We start from the raw sequence: 15,655 nt of genomic DNA on the forward strand, positions 1-15,655 counted from the left end.
CTGTGTGTATGTAATAAATACCTAGCTATGATTCTTTCGCCGCAGGAATGGGATCTTGAGTAATTAAATCATTAAATCATTAAATCATTAAATCATTAAATCATTTAATCAATCCACTATCTCGTACAAACTACCACTAAGGAACTAATAAAGCTTTGAGTAAAAATATAAAAGAGGACACTTTAGAGGCCAACAAGACCTCTGGAGTATTCTCAGTTCACATTACTTTATGGATGCCTACTCCATTGGGTGATACACTTCCTTCATTGACTTCTCAATCTTCTTCAGATAATCCACGGCACACTCATCTACCTGTGCATCACGATCCTCAATTTCCCTACGCGCAAGAATTAGACGATTTATCAGCAGCTTCTTCACGTCACAGAAACATTTCCTCTTCTAAATCTAAATCCAAACCTCATTTGAATCTGAATACACACGGCGCAACACGGGCAGAAGACTCAAAGCATTTGCTCGGGGATCAGGATTCTACAGACGACGACGACGACGACGAGGAGGTTATTGAAACGGATTCTATGGGTACTCGCTCTCGTAAAGGCAAAGTTCCAGAGCCACTTGGCTCTTCCTCTGCCACAAGAGGAGAAGACTCTCAATCACAAAAGGGCAGTATGAATGGCAACGTCGAGTACCGGCGCAAAAATGCGAACCTCGACTCTCCTGGAGTGACTGCAAATCTCATGTCGCGCGAGTCGTTTACGTTAGATGATCCTATACCGAAGACTCCTACCCTCAACAACCATGGGTTTTCCGAATTGCCAATGCAGGACAAACGGAACTTTCTACTTCTAGTCCTATTATATTTCTTGCAGGGTGTTCCAATGGGTCTCGCGACCGGCTCAGTACCTTTTCTACTCAAACCACATATGTCGTACAGCGCTTTGGGAGTTTTTAGCTTGGCTTCATACCCATACTCTTTGAAGCTCCTCTGGAGTCCAATAGTGGATGCAATATGGAGTCCTAAAGTAGGAAGAAGAAAGAGTTGGATTATGCCGATTCAAATGCTATCAGGATTAGGAATGATTTGGCTGGGTTCTCAGATTAAGGAGATGATGATCACGGCTGGAGCAAATGATGGAGCAGGCATTTGGGGTTTCACTGGATGGTGGTTCTTTTTGGTATTCACGTGCGCCACACAAGACATCGCAGTCGACGGATGGGCTCTTACTTTATTGTCTCCGGGAAACATTTCATACGCATCGACCGCCCAGACCGTCGGATTGACAGCTGGACAATTCATGTCATTCACAGTTTTTCTAGCTTTCAATGCCCCTGATTTTGCCAACAAATGGTTCCGAAAGACTCCCCTCGACGAAGGTGTCATGACTTTGGGAGGATACCTCACATTCTGGGGTTGGACATACATAATTGTTACTCTCGGCCTAGCGCTTTTGAAGCGTGAAGAGAAAACCAAGAACGAGGATGGAATCTGGGATGTCTACAAGGTTATGTGGGGAGTTCTCAAGCTCAAGAATATTCAAACGATCATCATCATTCACTTGATTGCAAAGATAGGTTTCCAAGCTAATGATGGAGTTACGAACCTCAAACTCATAGACAAAGGATTCAGTCAAGAAGATATGGCCTTGACAGTTCTTATTGACTTCCCTTTTGAGATAGGGCTGGGGTACTACGCCGGAAAATGGTCGACATCCTACACACCTTTACGTCTGTGGTGTTGGGGCTTTGTTGGTCGTTTGATTGCTGCTGTTATTGCTCAAATCACGGTTATTATCTTTCCCGCCAACGGAGTCGATACTTGGTATCTACTTGTTGTTATTGCGGAACATATTTTCTCGACATTTACCAATACTGTTATGTTTGTGGCCATCTCTGCTTTCCATGCCAGGATTGCGGATCCTGTCATTGGCGGAACTTATATGACATTGCTCGCTACGTAAGCACCCCTATTTCAAATTTCAAATTTTATTTCACTAACACCAAGCAGCGTTTCCAATTTGGGCGGTACATTCCCTCGTTTCTTTGTCCTTAAGCTTGTTGATTACTTCACAACTGCAACATGTATTCCACCAGGATCTGATTATAAACTCGCTGCTGATCTCAAGGGGCCTCTCGTTACATCTACCTTCTCCTGCGCCTTGGCTGCCGAGAAAGATCGATGTTTGTCCGGAGGGGGCGTTTGTGACATCGAGAGAGATGGATACTATGTTGTGAATATTATTTGTATCATTTTTGGAGCTGTTACATTTTGGGGATACATCAAACCAGCAGCTCTGAAACTACAATCTCTACCATTAAGAGCTTGGAGAATCAGTGAGGGCAGTAACTAATTGGCGGCAAGATAAGACGGGCGGCAAGAAATGCAGTTATATGTAAAAGTTGTAGATTAGACATGTATTTTTGTTTGACAATGAGAGGAATGAAAGGCGGCAGCGAGAAACGGTATCTATGAATAGCTATGCAAGCATGAAGATAGAAATGAACTTATTAATAGCGATGCTGCATCTACGTCCACATAATGATTATCTTGGAGACCACCAAAGGGACTCTCTGATGGTGTGAGATTTCGAGCTACTTGTTACACAATGAAGTGTGCTGCTGGTCATCTAGAATGCGATCTATGCAGTAATTCCATCCGTCCGAGACCGCTTGTCAGCCGGAGCTGAGTAGGAAGGACCTGAACGCTTTTGAGGAAGTTCCTTTCATCATGAGTTGTACCAATATCTCACGTCGACATACAAAGACATGAGACGCTGTGTTCATAGACTTCAGACCGACTTTTGCAGATGTCCAAAGTCCAATGACAATCACAGCTTCCTCCACGCAAAGCCTCACCAACGCCAAAGCAAAGTTGCGTACAACTTCGGTATCGTCAGCTTTCCACAAGTGTTGGATTGTAGAAAGATGGCTCTTTGGCCTTTAAAACTAGTATTGTAAAATGTAGGGATGATCTTAACAATCCCACGTGGGTCCTCTGTCCGGACGCCGAATTACCAAAACAGACCTCCGACACAACCGCCGACCGAGGTCAAGAGGAAAGCCGGAGTTTCAAATTGCTTGTAAGTCAGTATTATAAAGGTAAGTCGTCGGTACGCATTCAAGAGGTTTATGGGTAGTTAATAGAATACTGATAAAATGTCGTCGCAGCTTATAACACCTATTGAAGATGTTTTTGAACAGGGCCTCACGAACCCCGCAACATCCCCAAAATTAATATCAACCCCACCATCAAGCTCGACCTTCACACTTTCCTTCAACCTCTCAAGTCCGCGACCTTCATCACCGACTTCCTCAATCTTTTCTTCTAGCTCACAAGATACCATGTCGACATCTAGCTCCATGCCAGGCTTGGCACGAGACAACACCGCGGAAATCGCAGAACGGGATTACTTTTCGGAAAATCCTCCACCAGCGACCCTTGAAAAGCATACCGCTCTTGCGGAAGAATTCATCAATTCCCACGCCGCTGCTGGCAGACGTGTGGTGTTGGTCACATCAGGAGGAACGACTGTTCCATTAGAGCGACAGACGGTGCGATTTATAGACAATTTTAGTGCTGGCACGCGTGGGGCTACTTCTGCTGAATATTTCCTGGAATCAGGCTACGCGGTTATCTTTCTCCATCGTCAATTTAGTCTTCAACCATATTCACGCCATTATAGTCATGCCACGGATTGTTTTCTCGATTTCCTTCACGAAGGTCCTGATGGAAGTGTGGTCGCAAATGATGAATACCGCGAGAAGATGTTGAAGGTCCTTAGACAGTATAATGCGGCCAAGTCGAAGAATCTGCTCTTGACATTACCATTTACGACAATCACAGATTATTTATTCATACTTCGAGCGATTGCGCAACTCATGCGTCCGTTGGGTCCTCGCGGGTTATTATATTTGGCTGCAGCTGTATCGGATTTCTTCGTACCTCCAGAACGTATGGTGGAACACAAAATACAGTCTACAAATGCAACGGATACGAATACACCTGAAAAGGGAAGCGAAGATAAGGGAAACGGAGAGGATGAGGAAGCTTTTGATAATTTTGATTCCTCTCCAGCGGTACCACGGAGCAAGCGTCTAATTGTCGATTTGGATCCTGTACCTAAGTTCCTCAAAAATCTTGTGGATGGCTGGGCTCCTGAAGGCATGATTGTTTCTTTCAAGCTTGAAACCGATCCGGCAATTTTGGTTCACAAGGCAAAATACTCCTTGGACCGCTACCAACATCACTTGGTCATCGGCAATTTACTTGCTACTAGAAAATGGGAAGTGGTTTTCGTAGCGCCCGGTAGCAAAGATCAATGGATCAGAGTTCCTAGGAGCAAGAGAAAGAGAACCATCAGTGGTGTAGAAGATCTAGTAGGTGCTGCAGCGAGGGGAGGGGAGATTGGCGATGAGCCTCTTGATCCAAATGAGCTACCTGATGGGGAACCTGAGATTGAGATTGAAAGTTTGATCATTCCTGCCGTGGAAGCATTACACACATCTCATATCAATACCCCTAACAAACGGGAGAGGTAAAGGTTGAACTTTGTTTTGTAAACAAAAACACAAACGCTGCCACGTCACAATGCCCTCTGGCTTTTGATATGATGATGATAGGAGAAATGGTGGTCACGTCAACTAGATGCACCAACCTCATGGGATTGATTGATGTTCCTGCCATCTGGGCACACCTAGGTAGGATGAATGTCTCACATTGGACATGGTAAACAAGTTACCACTGAGCTTAGAAGCGAATTTCTTTTGCTGCTCGTATGCTATAAGAGGATGAAATGTCAAATACAATACTTATTTAACCATCTAGATCTCCATGTATACTTCCCTTCATTCGCAGGACGCCTTCAAGCCTTGCAGAAATATAAGTGCCGTTATCACATTCTCAATCAAGACCAGATCAATCTTATTAGCTATGCTATGATCGTCGAACTGTGTGAGCCTCGGCAAAATCTTTCAATCTATCTAGTTCGGTTGGTTCATTTGTCAAAGCAAACGGCCATGCAGATCCGGGGAACGTGCCATATTTAGTTCAATCATCCGCTTGTGACAATGCTGAGAGTAGCGAATAGTGTCATGCTATGCTATTGTAAGAGGCTACATGTTTGCGCCATGCTGATCAGAAACGCCTCTCAAATGTATATCATCAAACCCCTCTAATTTTCGATTGCTGTGCACCTCGGTCTGAACGCTCAGTGATTGTGCTATGGTTTGACACCCATCTGATTCTTCCTACAATAGAGAACGACCCCACTCGCAGCATTGGCAAAGTGGTAGACAATGTTGCTGGTGATCTGGTGCAGGTACTATAAGCGATACATGATAGGTGGATAGAAATATCAGCCGTAGAATATGACATGCTTCAACATCCTAAATTTGGAATTGGGGATGAATATGAACTTTAAGTAGTTACGGGATGTGTGTTCTACCTGGATGTCTATAAAACTCTACTGTATATACCCCGATCGATCGGAGAATTTTCATTGCCTAGTGTTGTACATCGTAGATAGTTCATATAGTACATCGATTCGATTCAATACCCGCTATCGTGTCTTTAGATAGCTGATTAGTGACTCAGGAATGACTGATATCACCATACATCCGCGACAAATCCTCCGGTTGAGTATTAGCCAGAGGCTGGTAGAGAGCGAGTCTGCAGACTACTGATCTAAAGCCGAAGATTATAGTTTGAAGGGCTAATGCGGTGAACGAATCAGGTGTGTGTTGTCCCTGAACGAAGTGGTTGGTTGACTAGATCGTCTATACTTCAAAGCTCATCTGATATAATAGCTGTCTATCACGCCAACCCAAAGGGGGAAGGAGAATTGCGTATCTGGGTTTGCTATGAGGAGAACACTGCAACAATCAGGAATGACTGTTGGAATTGCTATGAGGGAGTTGACACACAATCTATACTTACTGAATGCACAGTGAAGACGGATTCAACATCGGATACTTCCCTCCAGATAGAGTTTTTCTGTGCAGTGCCTATCCAGTGGCTAGTTCGTCTAGAAGGAATAAGAAAAAGTAGTGTGATGTAGCGCAATGTGACTAGGAAAGTGTAGCATAGAAACTATTTTAATAGTAACAAATTGTTGCTCTTACATCTCATCCTTTGGTAGGTAGTCAAGATAGTGTCGTTAATGGATCGTCTAGGTGTGTTCCTTCCGGACAGGAGAGAGGCACCTGCCAATAAACATGTGCGATTCATGGTCTTGCCCCATTAGCAAATATTATTCCTGTAGCCGGGCGATTGGCGGCGTTGACAGATTAGCATGCATGTATCTACCCCTTCATCGTTAAATCTTGGAAGCCAAACCTTCATCGTTTTTCTTCTCATTCTACCACCCCTAATCAATCGTTTGGTCCATCGTCTATAACTTTGGGAGATTCTAACACGATCTCTACATGTTTGCTTGTTGTTGCTACCTACATTAGGAAGGAAGAAAAGATTTTGTTATCAAACACTACTCCTGTTATATTCCCTCACAATCTCTAAGACCCTGACTACTTTATTCCTTGCAAACAATTCTCCGATTATCTCCTAAGTCAAATTGGCTCTTCCCGCCTTGCTTGCTTCATCATATCATTGATTGACCCTTGCTGTCTATCGCCCAAGCCCAAGCCCAAGCCCACTGGCCACCCGGTTTTATATCAGGCGTACCATATCTCAATCGAACTATTCAACCTTAGATATGTATGAGTGTCGACCGCAGAATCAGAACTTGCCTTCGCGTTGAAAGAGAAGGGTTTTCGACAATGTTGCCAGCGTTGCGCGCCAGATCTCATCTTGACATGCAATACGAGGCTGCACAGCCTATCGAATATAATGACGATGATTATTTCCGCGAGGTGCTACAGTTGAACGGGCTCATACAGACGGAGATACAATTTGACGAAAGATTGAACAAAGAGGCAGAAAATTTGGGAATTTCGATAACGGGTCCTTCCGCAGACGAAACAACCGATTGCTCTCCGTGCGAATCTCCTTTCAATCAATCGCATCACACACATACCGACTCGTCCTTCTCTCAAGAAAGCGATTCGACAGGATTAACGTCGAGATTGTCGAATGAACAATTGGACATTGCATCATCACCGCAACCATGGAAAAGACCTACGGGAAGGAGAAGTGTATCATTTCACGATTACGAGAAATTTGTAAAGCAAATCGATGCTCAAAATAAGCACCCGTTACCTGCGCCGATACCTGTCAGTTCCCCGGAATCAGCGCCATCCCTTTTTTCGGTATCCTCGAAACGCTCTTACATCAGCATCAAGAATGGAATCAAAACCCGCTTCCGTCGCAAGCCCAAAACATCTGGGGAACAAGTAATGTGAGTGTATATATTCTCGAAGACAGAAAGCCCAAAGGAAAACGCTAATTATTTAGCTCTTGTATCTGCTGTCGGGAAGAGTTCAAGAATTCTAGTACGTTGCGTACACTTCCATGCGCTCACAATTATTGCGAAAAATGCCTCCGAGTTCTGGCCATCCAAGGCTGCAAAGAAGAATCGAAGATGCCACCCAGATGTTGCAGTCAAGCTATACCGGGAAACACAATCAAATCGGTCCTGGATAAAGAAGAACAAAGTTTATTCATGAAAAGCGTAGTACAATTCAGTACGCCATGGGAAGCCAGGATTTTCTGTCCAAATACCTCTTGTGGTGAATTTATTCCGACACTCGGTAAAATTGATCCCAAGCAGCCGTTTGAGGTGGTTTGTCGAACTTGTGGAGATAAAGCTTGTTCGATATGCAAGCGTGCGGCACATCCGGGTGGCCAAGATTGTCCTGAAGATTACGAATTAGAAGCTGTTTTGAGAATGGCGAAGAATGCAGGATGGCGTCGCTGTTACAAATGTAGAACTCTGGTAGAATTATCTCAAGGTTGCAGTCATATCACTTGTCGGTGTAAAGCCCAATTCTGTTACATATGTGGCGCTGTCTGGGATCCGTCGGTTGGCTGTCCAAATTACTGTAATGGCGAGGAAATGCTCGAACGTCGACGTCTCGAAGAAGAGCAGCGAATTGCAGAAGAGGAGAAGGAGAGGTTGGCTAGGGAAGAAGTAGAGAAGTTGGAAGCGGAGGAGCGTGCAGCGGCCGAAGAGCGGACCAGAAAGAATGCCACTCTGAATGCGCTTCGAGCTTGTCAGATCAATGAAAGAGACCGATTTTGCGCCTTTGAGAGAAAAATGAAGTGGATCATGTGGACGCGGCACGGTCGAGCTAAAATTGATATTTTGGATCGCTACGCTGAGCTCTCAACAAAAATGAAAGAACGCCATCACAGAACCTCAACGCATCTAGAAGATCGACAAGTCGCTGCTGAAATGGAACTTAGAGCTACTCTAAAGCAGAGCGAAAGAAGCGTGCAAATCCGTTTAAAGCACATGGAAGCTTATTGCAATGGACTTGGTAGAGGTTCTGGTGGTTATGATGTACAAAGAATCGTTACCGAGAAAGATCTCAGAGAGCTTGGACAGCAATACAACATTCGCGACGACTTGGGCCGTTTACACCAGAGCAGGATTAACGTCATGCGGGACAAGCAAGCGAAACAAATGGAAAATTTAATTATTCGACAAGACAAAGAGCTTGAGAATCTAATGGTCAAACAGAATCAAGAGTTAGAGGTTCTAGAGGAGATGCATAGCAGAGAGGAGGAAGGAATAATGACATTGTTCATAGAAAGAAAATCACGACTCACACGGAGATGGTACTTGGTCGAAGAGGTGGAACGAAAGAAGCTCGCTAATACAGATGGCGTGCAATATGCAGCCATGCCACCGATACCGTGGCCTCAATCAATGAAGTCTCCATCTCTCGGCCTGGAAGCTGTTTTCGAGTGAAGCTTCATGATATTAAAGATTCAATCTCTTATTTTCTCAGCACGACGAATTTTTGTGGCATTATTATACTTGTTCGATACATATGTACGATTATCGTGAAGGTTATGTGATTTGAATCAATTGATCTTGTTCAAAATCCAGGGACTGAGCATTGGCGCTTCGGAATGGATGAAGGAACTTTAATATATTGGTCCCAGCAGGACTAACTAATGAGTGGAATTAGCGCTTTGAGGCCGTTGACCTCTTAGGACTTTTCGTTGGCTGGATTATAGGGAAAGGTTATTTGGCGGGTTATTTGGGTCTTGAGAGTGTGAGGGATGTTTATTATGGATTTTATTTAATGGTGTGCCATGATTTTGAGAGTGATGGACGATATGGATGACGAATGTGTATGGTTGCGATGAAAAGGAGTATATATACCCAATGGTTTTTTTAATTTTATTTTTGTCTTTTTAAATTACGATGTTAGGAATTTTAAATTTCGATCTTAGTCCAGTGTGAGTGTGGTTCTTGATGTGATGATGAGGAGGGTGGTTTGTTTCTTTTTTGGGGGTTGTTGTGAGTGAGTGAGAGGAGAGTATAGAGAGTATAGAGAGTATATAAAACTAAAGGCAGAGGTTGGTGTACCTCACTACCTGTCGCCCAGCTTCAAGACACAAAGTACAAAGTAAAGCTGGAGATGCGGAATAGATCCCGTATCTAACGAATATACCTACCGGTGTCGTAGTCAATATTGCTGTGCCCCACCCCGCATGTTCCTTACTTAGGCTTAGCCGCCGCTTAGGGTACCGAACTTGTAATAGGTAATAGATAATAGGTAATGATAATAGTTTGGAAGAATTGGTAAGCACTGACAGGCGAGATGCGAGTGGGAATGTCCCGGTCGCCTTTGGCCTGATGAGTCTGAGTCTGAGTCTGAGTCTGAGGCGGGTTGCGGGGCTCGGGGCTCGAGGGTTGAGATTGTATGAGTGAGATTTTGAGTGGATGTATGTATGTACGTATGTAGCGTGTGTGGGGTTGGGGTTTGGGGCTTGGTGAGTTGTATTTGTCATTTTGGGAGGGGTTTGGGGTTTATGGTATGTGGTATGTGGTATGTGGTATGTGGTATGTGGATGGGAAGAGGGGGGGGGGTAAGAGATGGTAGGAATGGTGGGGATGGATTGTTGAGGGGAAATGGGGATTTGGTATTTAAGTTGAGGGGTGGAATTTTGGATAAGGGGTTGGTTGTATCTTGATTTTGATTATTTTTATACATGGTCCTTGTTTGTATTCAGGATTTTGAAATAAGATTTAGGGTTTGAGGGTTTTAAGATATTGAGGTTGTTGGAATAGGTATTGAGGTAGAGATTGGGAGATTGAGATTTGGGATTCTTTGAAAAACTACTTACAAGGGATTCGAATAAATAATTGAGGATTTGATAGGGGATTCATGTGAGAGAGTTGAAGTGGAATCTGTTGATATTTTGGCATTGATATTGATACCGATAGATATTGAAGGGGGAGTTTAAAAGCTCGAATAGGAGGAGAATTCTGGGGGGAGAGGACTGGCTATCTTGGGGATTCCCTTCAACTGGATTGTTTGCCCTACTTGAAGTAGGGAAGTAAAGTAGAGGAAATTCTTTTGGTCTGCGTCGATTCTATATCTTTGATGTTACTCATATCAGCGAGGTTGTTATCTCAGTTGTCGATCGCCGGTTATTGACAAGTTGGATGAGAAGTCAAATATACTTCTGAGAGAGGAGAAGATGTCGGATTTCTATGAAGAAATCAAAATTCCAGAGATGGATCTCTGGAGTGTATTGTTTGAACGGGAGGATAAGCCATTTCCGGATGATCAAGGTATTTCCTCTCTTAATCCCTTCTTTCTCCAAAATCTCAAAACGAAACAGAAAACTAATACCCTCTAGTCCTCTACACCTCTTCCCACTCCTCACACACCTACTCCTCCATCAAATCCCAAACCATCTCTTTTGGCCTGGGTCTCCACCACCATTACTCCTTCATAAAAGGCGATGTCCTGGCTCTTTTCTCAGAGAATAATATTGATACCCCAATTACTATGTGGGGAACACATTATATAGGCGGAATAGTCAGTCCTGCGAATCCGGTATATACGAGACGGGAATTGACGCATCATTTGAGAGATTGTGGGGCGAAGATTATTGTTACGACGGGGGAATTGGTGGGGAGGGTGAGGGAATGCGTGAATGAGATTGAGAGGGAAATTGGGAGGAGTATTGATGTATTGGTGCAAGGTGGTGAGGTTCCTGAGGGGGAAAGAGGGATTAGGGATGTTTTTATGGTGGGAGATGAGAAGAGGCTAAATGTTGACCCGGAAAAGGATTTGGCGTATTTGGTGTATAGTTCTGGAACGACGGGATTGCCAAAGGGGGTTATGTTGACTCATAGGAATGTGGTGGCCAATTTGATGCAAGTAGCTTCGAGGGAGGGAAGGCTGATGAGATGGGATCGTGATCGGATTTTGAGTGTTTTGCCATTTTTTCACGCGTATGGTATGTTAATCTTCTCTTACATCCATCTCCTTTGCTTGTCACACGCAATGAACATATTTCTCGAACGAGTCTAATAGTCACAGGCCTCCAATGTCTCGTCCATCTTCCCTGCTATCTTGGAATCCCTACCATAGTTATGAAATCTTTCTCTCTCCCCATTTTCCTTTCTTTGATTCAACAATTCACAATCACATACACATACGTCGCACCTCCGATAATCCTACATCTAGCGAAAAGTCCAGTGGTGGAAGAATATGATATCAGCAGCTTGAGAGGTATTGTAGCGGGTGCTGCGCCGTTGAGTAGAGAGTTGATTCACATGGTGAAAGAGAGACTGGGAGTTGGAGTACGGCAAGCGTATGGATTAAGTGAGACGAGTCCAGTAACTCACATACAGGTATGATGATGTTTTGACATGAACAATCTTGGAAACAAAAGTTTGCTAACGCTGGAAAAAAGCTCGAATATGATAGTGGTCTCGGATCAGTGGGACCACCTTTGGCAAATCAAATTGTCAAATTCATGTCGCCGTCAAATACTGAAGTACCTGTGGGTAAAGAGGGAGAGATTTGGATTTCGGGCCCCAATGTATTTTTGGGCTATCATAACAATCCGGATGCTACTTCTGCGGCTTTGGTCACTTCTTCTCCCTCCTTGAAATCAAAATATCCGTTCTTCAAAACGGGGGATATAGGATTTCAAGACGAAAAAGGAAATATGTATATAACAGATCGTGTCAAAGAATTGATCAAGTACAAGGGATACCAGGTTGCGCCAGCAGAGTTGGAAGGAGTGTTAGTGGAACATAAGTGGGTGGAAGATTGTTGTGTTGTGGGAGTTTTTGATAAAGAGCGGGAAACGGAGGTTCCGGTTGGATTTTTGGTTGGGAAGGGGAGTGTGGGAATGGAAGAGAGGAAAGTTTATGGAGAAAAAGAAGGGAGGGAGGTTGAAATGTGGTTAGCGGGTAGAGTGGCGGATTATAAGAGGCTGAGGGGCGGAGTGAGATGGGTGGAGAGTATTCCGAAAAGTGCGAGTGGGAAGATTTTGAGGAGACTTTTTAAAGATCAGATCAAGAAGGAAGGGGAGGGTAAGATTGCAAAACTGTAGGTTCAATTATTCAGGACTAGGGGAGCATTTTGGTATCGGAGGAGGTGATTGAGTTAGCAGAGATCGATTGTTTGAGTTTCATTTACACAGAAATGTCCAGTATTGTAATGTGATTTGAGTCGTGTGAATTCACGATTTGAAATCATATCGACCACTTTGAAAAGGGAGACCAGACGATGTGAAATTGTATTGAATCCGTCGTTAGTTCCCATGGTATACAACAGAGATAATCTTCTATCAAGGAAGTACATGTCGTTGCTCGGCTTAAGGGTATATGATTGTGATTTTCAAACAGTACTACACATGTCCATCAAGTGTCTATCATTGCTTGTTCAATCGGCACGGATAGTCCCCTGGAAATAAGCGACATAGATCGATTAAAGGTAAATGCATAGAATTCGAACATTTGGTTAGTGCTGTTTACCCCGTTAATACTTCAAATTTTAGTATGAAGGAGTTTCAGATCAATCCTTAAAACCATCACTAGCGAAAGCTTGTCGATCTGGGGTACAGTGGGAGAGTGGCTTATTGGGTACTCCCTACAGCGGCTCCCCTTTATAAGAGAGCCTGGCCCTGGGCCCCTAAATTCCTGGAAGCACTCCACCCACTATCGCTTTACATATTTCATGAGAAACAAACTCTTTGCGACGAGAAACATCTAATTATGATTCACATTAAACAGAAATCATATCAAAAATCATAATGACGGGTGGCACGCTTCCATAACTGAGACCGCGCCACATTTGTGCAGCGCGTGAGGCTGTGTCTTACATCTACCAATGTGGTATAATAGAAACTACGTTGAACTTTATCTTCTCACATGAACTCAGAAAAATGATGTTTATCAAGCAAAATGAGTGAGTTGTGAAATTTTGATAAAACATTACATTTCAATGACATCTTCGTGCAGATAATATTCGTCTCCAAGCTCGAAGCGCGAGAATCGTAACCGAGCGCGATCAAACTCCTAGCTGGAATCCTTTCCTACGAGGTAGAAGATGGGCCGACAATGGCTTCGAGATGAATTGTCATGCAAGGAAGGATGAGGAGTCTGGAAGAGCAGAAAGTGATACGCATGCTACACCTTCACGTGTGGAACCAGCTCATAGGCTCTCGGATCCAGAATTCGCTAAGCTCAGCCTTGGTATTGAGTCTTTATTCACCGCAATGAACTTGGATGAGGAGCCCATACATTCAATATCCGCTGGTAACTTAGGTGTTGAGGGGGTCGCGGGCTCTAGCCTCGGAGCGCATCCCCGGCATCGCTTTCAACGTCCCTCTTCTATCCCCGAAGACAACCCAAAGTGTGAAAGTAACAAAGCAAACGAACATGCGACGAGACGCACATCACCATATAGAGATTTGATGAAACAAATAGTTGCAATTTTCTGCTCATCATGGCTATCACTTCTTCTCCCATTTATCCCCGCGGGATTCGCTGCAAATTATGCTAATTTACCACCTATCGTCAGCTTCATACTAAACTTCATTGCTATCTTCCCAAGTGCTTCGATTGTCGGTATGGCTATGGATGAGGTGATGTTACGTTTTGGAAATACAGTGGGAGGATTAATCTACATGACTTTTGGAAACATCGTACAACTCGTAACCTCGATTCTTCTTCTCAAGACTCGACAAGTGGAGATTTTGAAAACTTCACTCCTGGGGGGAATTCTGGGTGGAGTCTTGTTGATAATGGGCGCGAGTTATTTCGCAGGTGGCATTGATCGACTAGAGCAGTCTTTCAATGTCAGCTCGGCAAGTTATGTCGCTAATTTCTTGACGTTGTCTGTGGCTAGCTTGATCATCCCGACGGCATCTCATGTTTTTGCTAATTCGACCCCGGAGCATATTGCTGCGCAGTCTAGAGGGACTTCGCTTGTTTTGTTGTTTGTATATGGTGTCTATCTATTCTTTCAACTGAAAACACATTCATATGTCTTTAATCCAGAAGCTAGCTTGGTAATTTTAGATTCCCAACAGCCTTGGCATGCGCTGACTTTGATTGAAGTACATCAAAAACACACCAAAATCGACTGTCAAAGACGTCACAGAGGGCACGAGCACCAGAAGCGAGCATTCTCCATCAGCCGTTTATTCCACAGGCGAAGATATAGAGCCTCATCTCTCTATGCCGGTCGGTGTCACCACCCTCGTTTTCGGAACAGTCATTCTCGCCTTCAACACTACCTTCGCCGTTGACAGTATCGATGGTCTAACAGCACATCACGCCTCACCCAGTTTCATCGGTCTAATCCTTCTCCCTTTTCTCAACAATGATTTCCTGCCCATTACCTGTGCACGAATGGATAAACTAGACTTGAGCATCATGGCATCGGCGGGCAAATCTCTTCAGACGTCACTACTCATCACGCCTCTGATTGTGATTATTGCGTGGATCTGGGGGATAGATGATATGGGTTTGTTGTTTGATGGGTTTCAGGTGGCTTCTCTATTTATGGCTGTGTTGCTGTTTAATTTTCTGATTGCAGGTGGAAAGAGTAATTAGTGAGTGGACTTCGACTTTTTTTCTGGAAATTGCTAACAAGTGTAGTTTACAAGGTGTATTGCTACTTTCGATCTATGTAATGATAGCTATAGCTGCTTGGTATAATTGAGCGGTCTTTGGGTTCCCAATATAATGGGTTTAGATTTCAGGTCTATTGGTATTGTCATGTTCCTATAGATCGATATCCATGATGAATTCACGCTTTCGAACGCAATCATATATCCATAGCACGGGTGACATCGAATCATTTCAAGGAAAAGGGATCAGAGACTCTTGGTTGTATTTTAAAGAGTAGATGATGTGGTTTCATACTAATAGCCAGTGAAAAATATGCTCCTGAGTCTCTTGTGGAAAAATTCGTGCTAAAATGAAACGTCTGTAACAGATTAGAAATTTTGAGCACTATCTTTCCATTCCGTAACATATTTCTTTGCGCGGTGTAAAGACAGTTCATATTCCTTTGCTTGGAGAGAAATACACCTTAATAGAGACTAACGCTTTCGCACATGGCCATGTTCACATAACAAAGGCCATTGAAGTAAATTGTGTGTAGGATTGAGAAGCGTGTGCTACTCAACTACCCAGCTCTCCACACAAAAGGCGTGAGTCAAAATCAAGGTATGAAAGTGTCTAGCAAGTATTTGATTCCTTCTAATAATATCCCAGCCACGGATATACCCATGATAGGTCTAAACCTCTAG

General features: G+C 43.7%; 5 protein-coding genes across 5 annotated transcripts; all 5 read left to right on the forward strand.

Annotated features, from left to right (window-relative positions):
• Positions 1-233: 233 nt before the first annotated feature.
• EAF01_009065 (uncharacterized protein) lies at positions 234-2,309 on the forward strand (the record flags this gene model as incomplete). The annotated part of the gene is made up of 2 exons (XM_038917321.1): positions 234-1,915; positions 1,967-2,309. 2 exons carry the CDS (start codon positions 234-236, stop codon positions 2,307-2,309), a joined length of 2,025 nt encoding a protein of 674 aa, XP_038766926.1.
• Positions 2,310-3,114: 805 nt separating this feature from the next.
• EAF01_009066 (uncharacterized protein) lies at positions 3,115-4,497 on the forward strand (the record flags this gene model as incomplete). The annotated part of the gene is made up of 1 exon (XM_038917322.1): positions 3,115-4,497. The coding sequence occupies one exon, from the start codon at positions 3,115-3,117 to the stop codon at positions 4,495-4,497; it is 1,383 nt and encodes a 460-aa protein (XP_038766927.1).
• A 1,752-nt stretch (positions 4,498-6,249) lies between these two features.
• EAF01_009067 (uncharacterized protein) lies at positions 6,250-9,449 on the forward strand. The gene is made up of 2 exons (XM_038917323.1): positions 6,250-7,310; positions 7,367-9,449. Exons 1-2 carry the CDS (start codon positions 6,673-6,675, stop codon positions 8,823-8,825), a joined length of 2,097 nt encoding a protein of 698 aa, XP_038766928.1. The 5' UTR covers positions 6,250-6,672; the 3' UTR covers positions 8,826-9,449.
• Positions 9,450-10,570: 1,121 nt separating this feature from the next.
• EAF01_009068 (uncharacterized protein) lies at positions 10,571-12,445 on the forward strand (the record flags this gene model as incomplete). The annotated part of the gene is made up of 4 exons (XM_038917324.1): positions 10,571-10,664; positions 10,733-11,338; positions 11,422-11,735; positions 11,798-12,445. The coding sequence occupies 4 exons, from the start codon at positions 10,571-10,573 to the stop codon at positions 12,443-12,445; spliced, it is 1,662 nt and encodes a 553-aa protein (XP_038766929.1).
• An 853-nt stretch (positions 12,446-13,298) lies between these two features.
• On the forward strand, positions 13,299-15,063 carry EAF01_009069 (uncharacterized protein; the record flags this gene model as incomplete). The annotated part of the gene is made up of 4 exons (XM_038917325.1): positions 13,299-13,302; positions 13,356-14,407; positions 14,457-14,953; positions 15,000-15,063. The coding sequence occupies 4 exons, from the start codon at positions 13,299-13,301 to the stop codon at positions 15,061-15,063; spliced, it is 1,617 nt and encodes a 538-aa protein (XP_038766930.1).
• Positions 15,064-15,655: the final 592 nt, after the last annotated feature.

Source organism: Botrytis porri (assembly GCF_014898465.1).
Source record: "Botrytis porri strain MUCL 3234 chromosome Unknown BPOR_013, whole genome shotgun sequence".
In the NCBI taxonomy this organism is placed as follows: Eukaryota; Fungi; Ascomycota; class Leotiomycetes; order Helotiales; family Sclerotiniaceae; genus Botrytis; species Botrytis porri.

Bases quoted from the DNA above. Each gene is read 5' to 3' on its own strand.
- EAF01_009067 (XM_038917323.1), top strand. From the start codon at position 6,673: ATGAGTGTCGACCGCAGAATCAGAACTTGCCTTCGCGTTGAAAGAGAA. The intron at 7,311-7,366 runs GTGAGTGTATAT...CTAATTATTTAG, and splicing joins ACATCTGGGGAACAAGTAAT to CTCTTGTATCTGCTGTCGGG.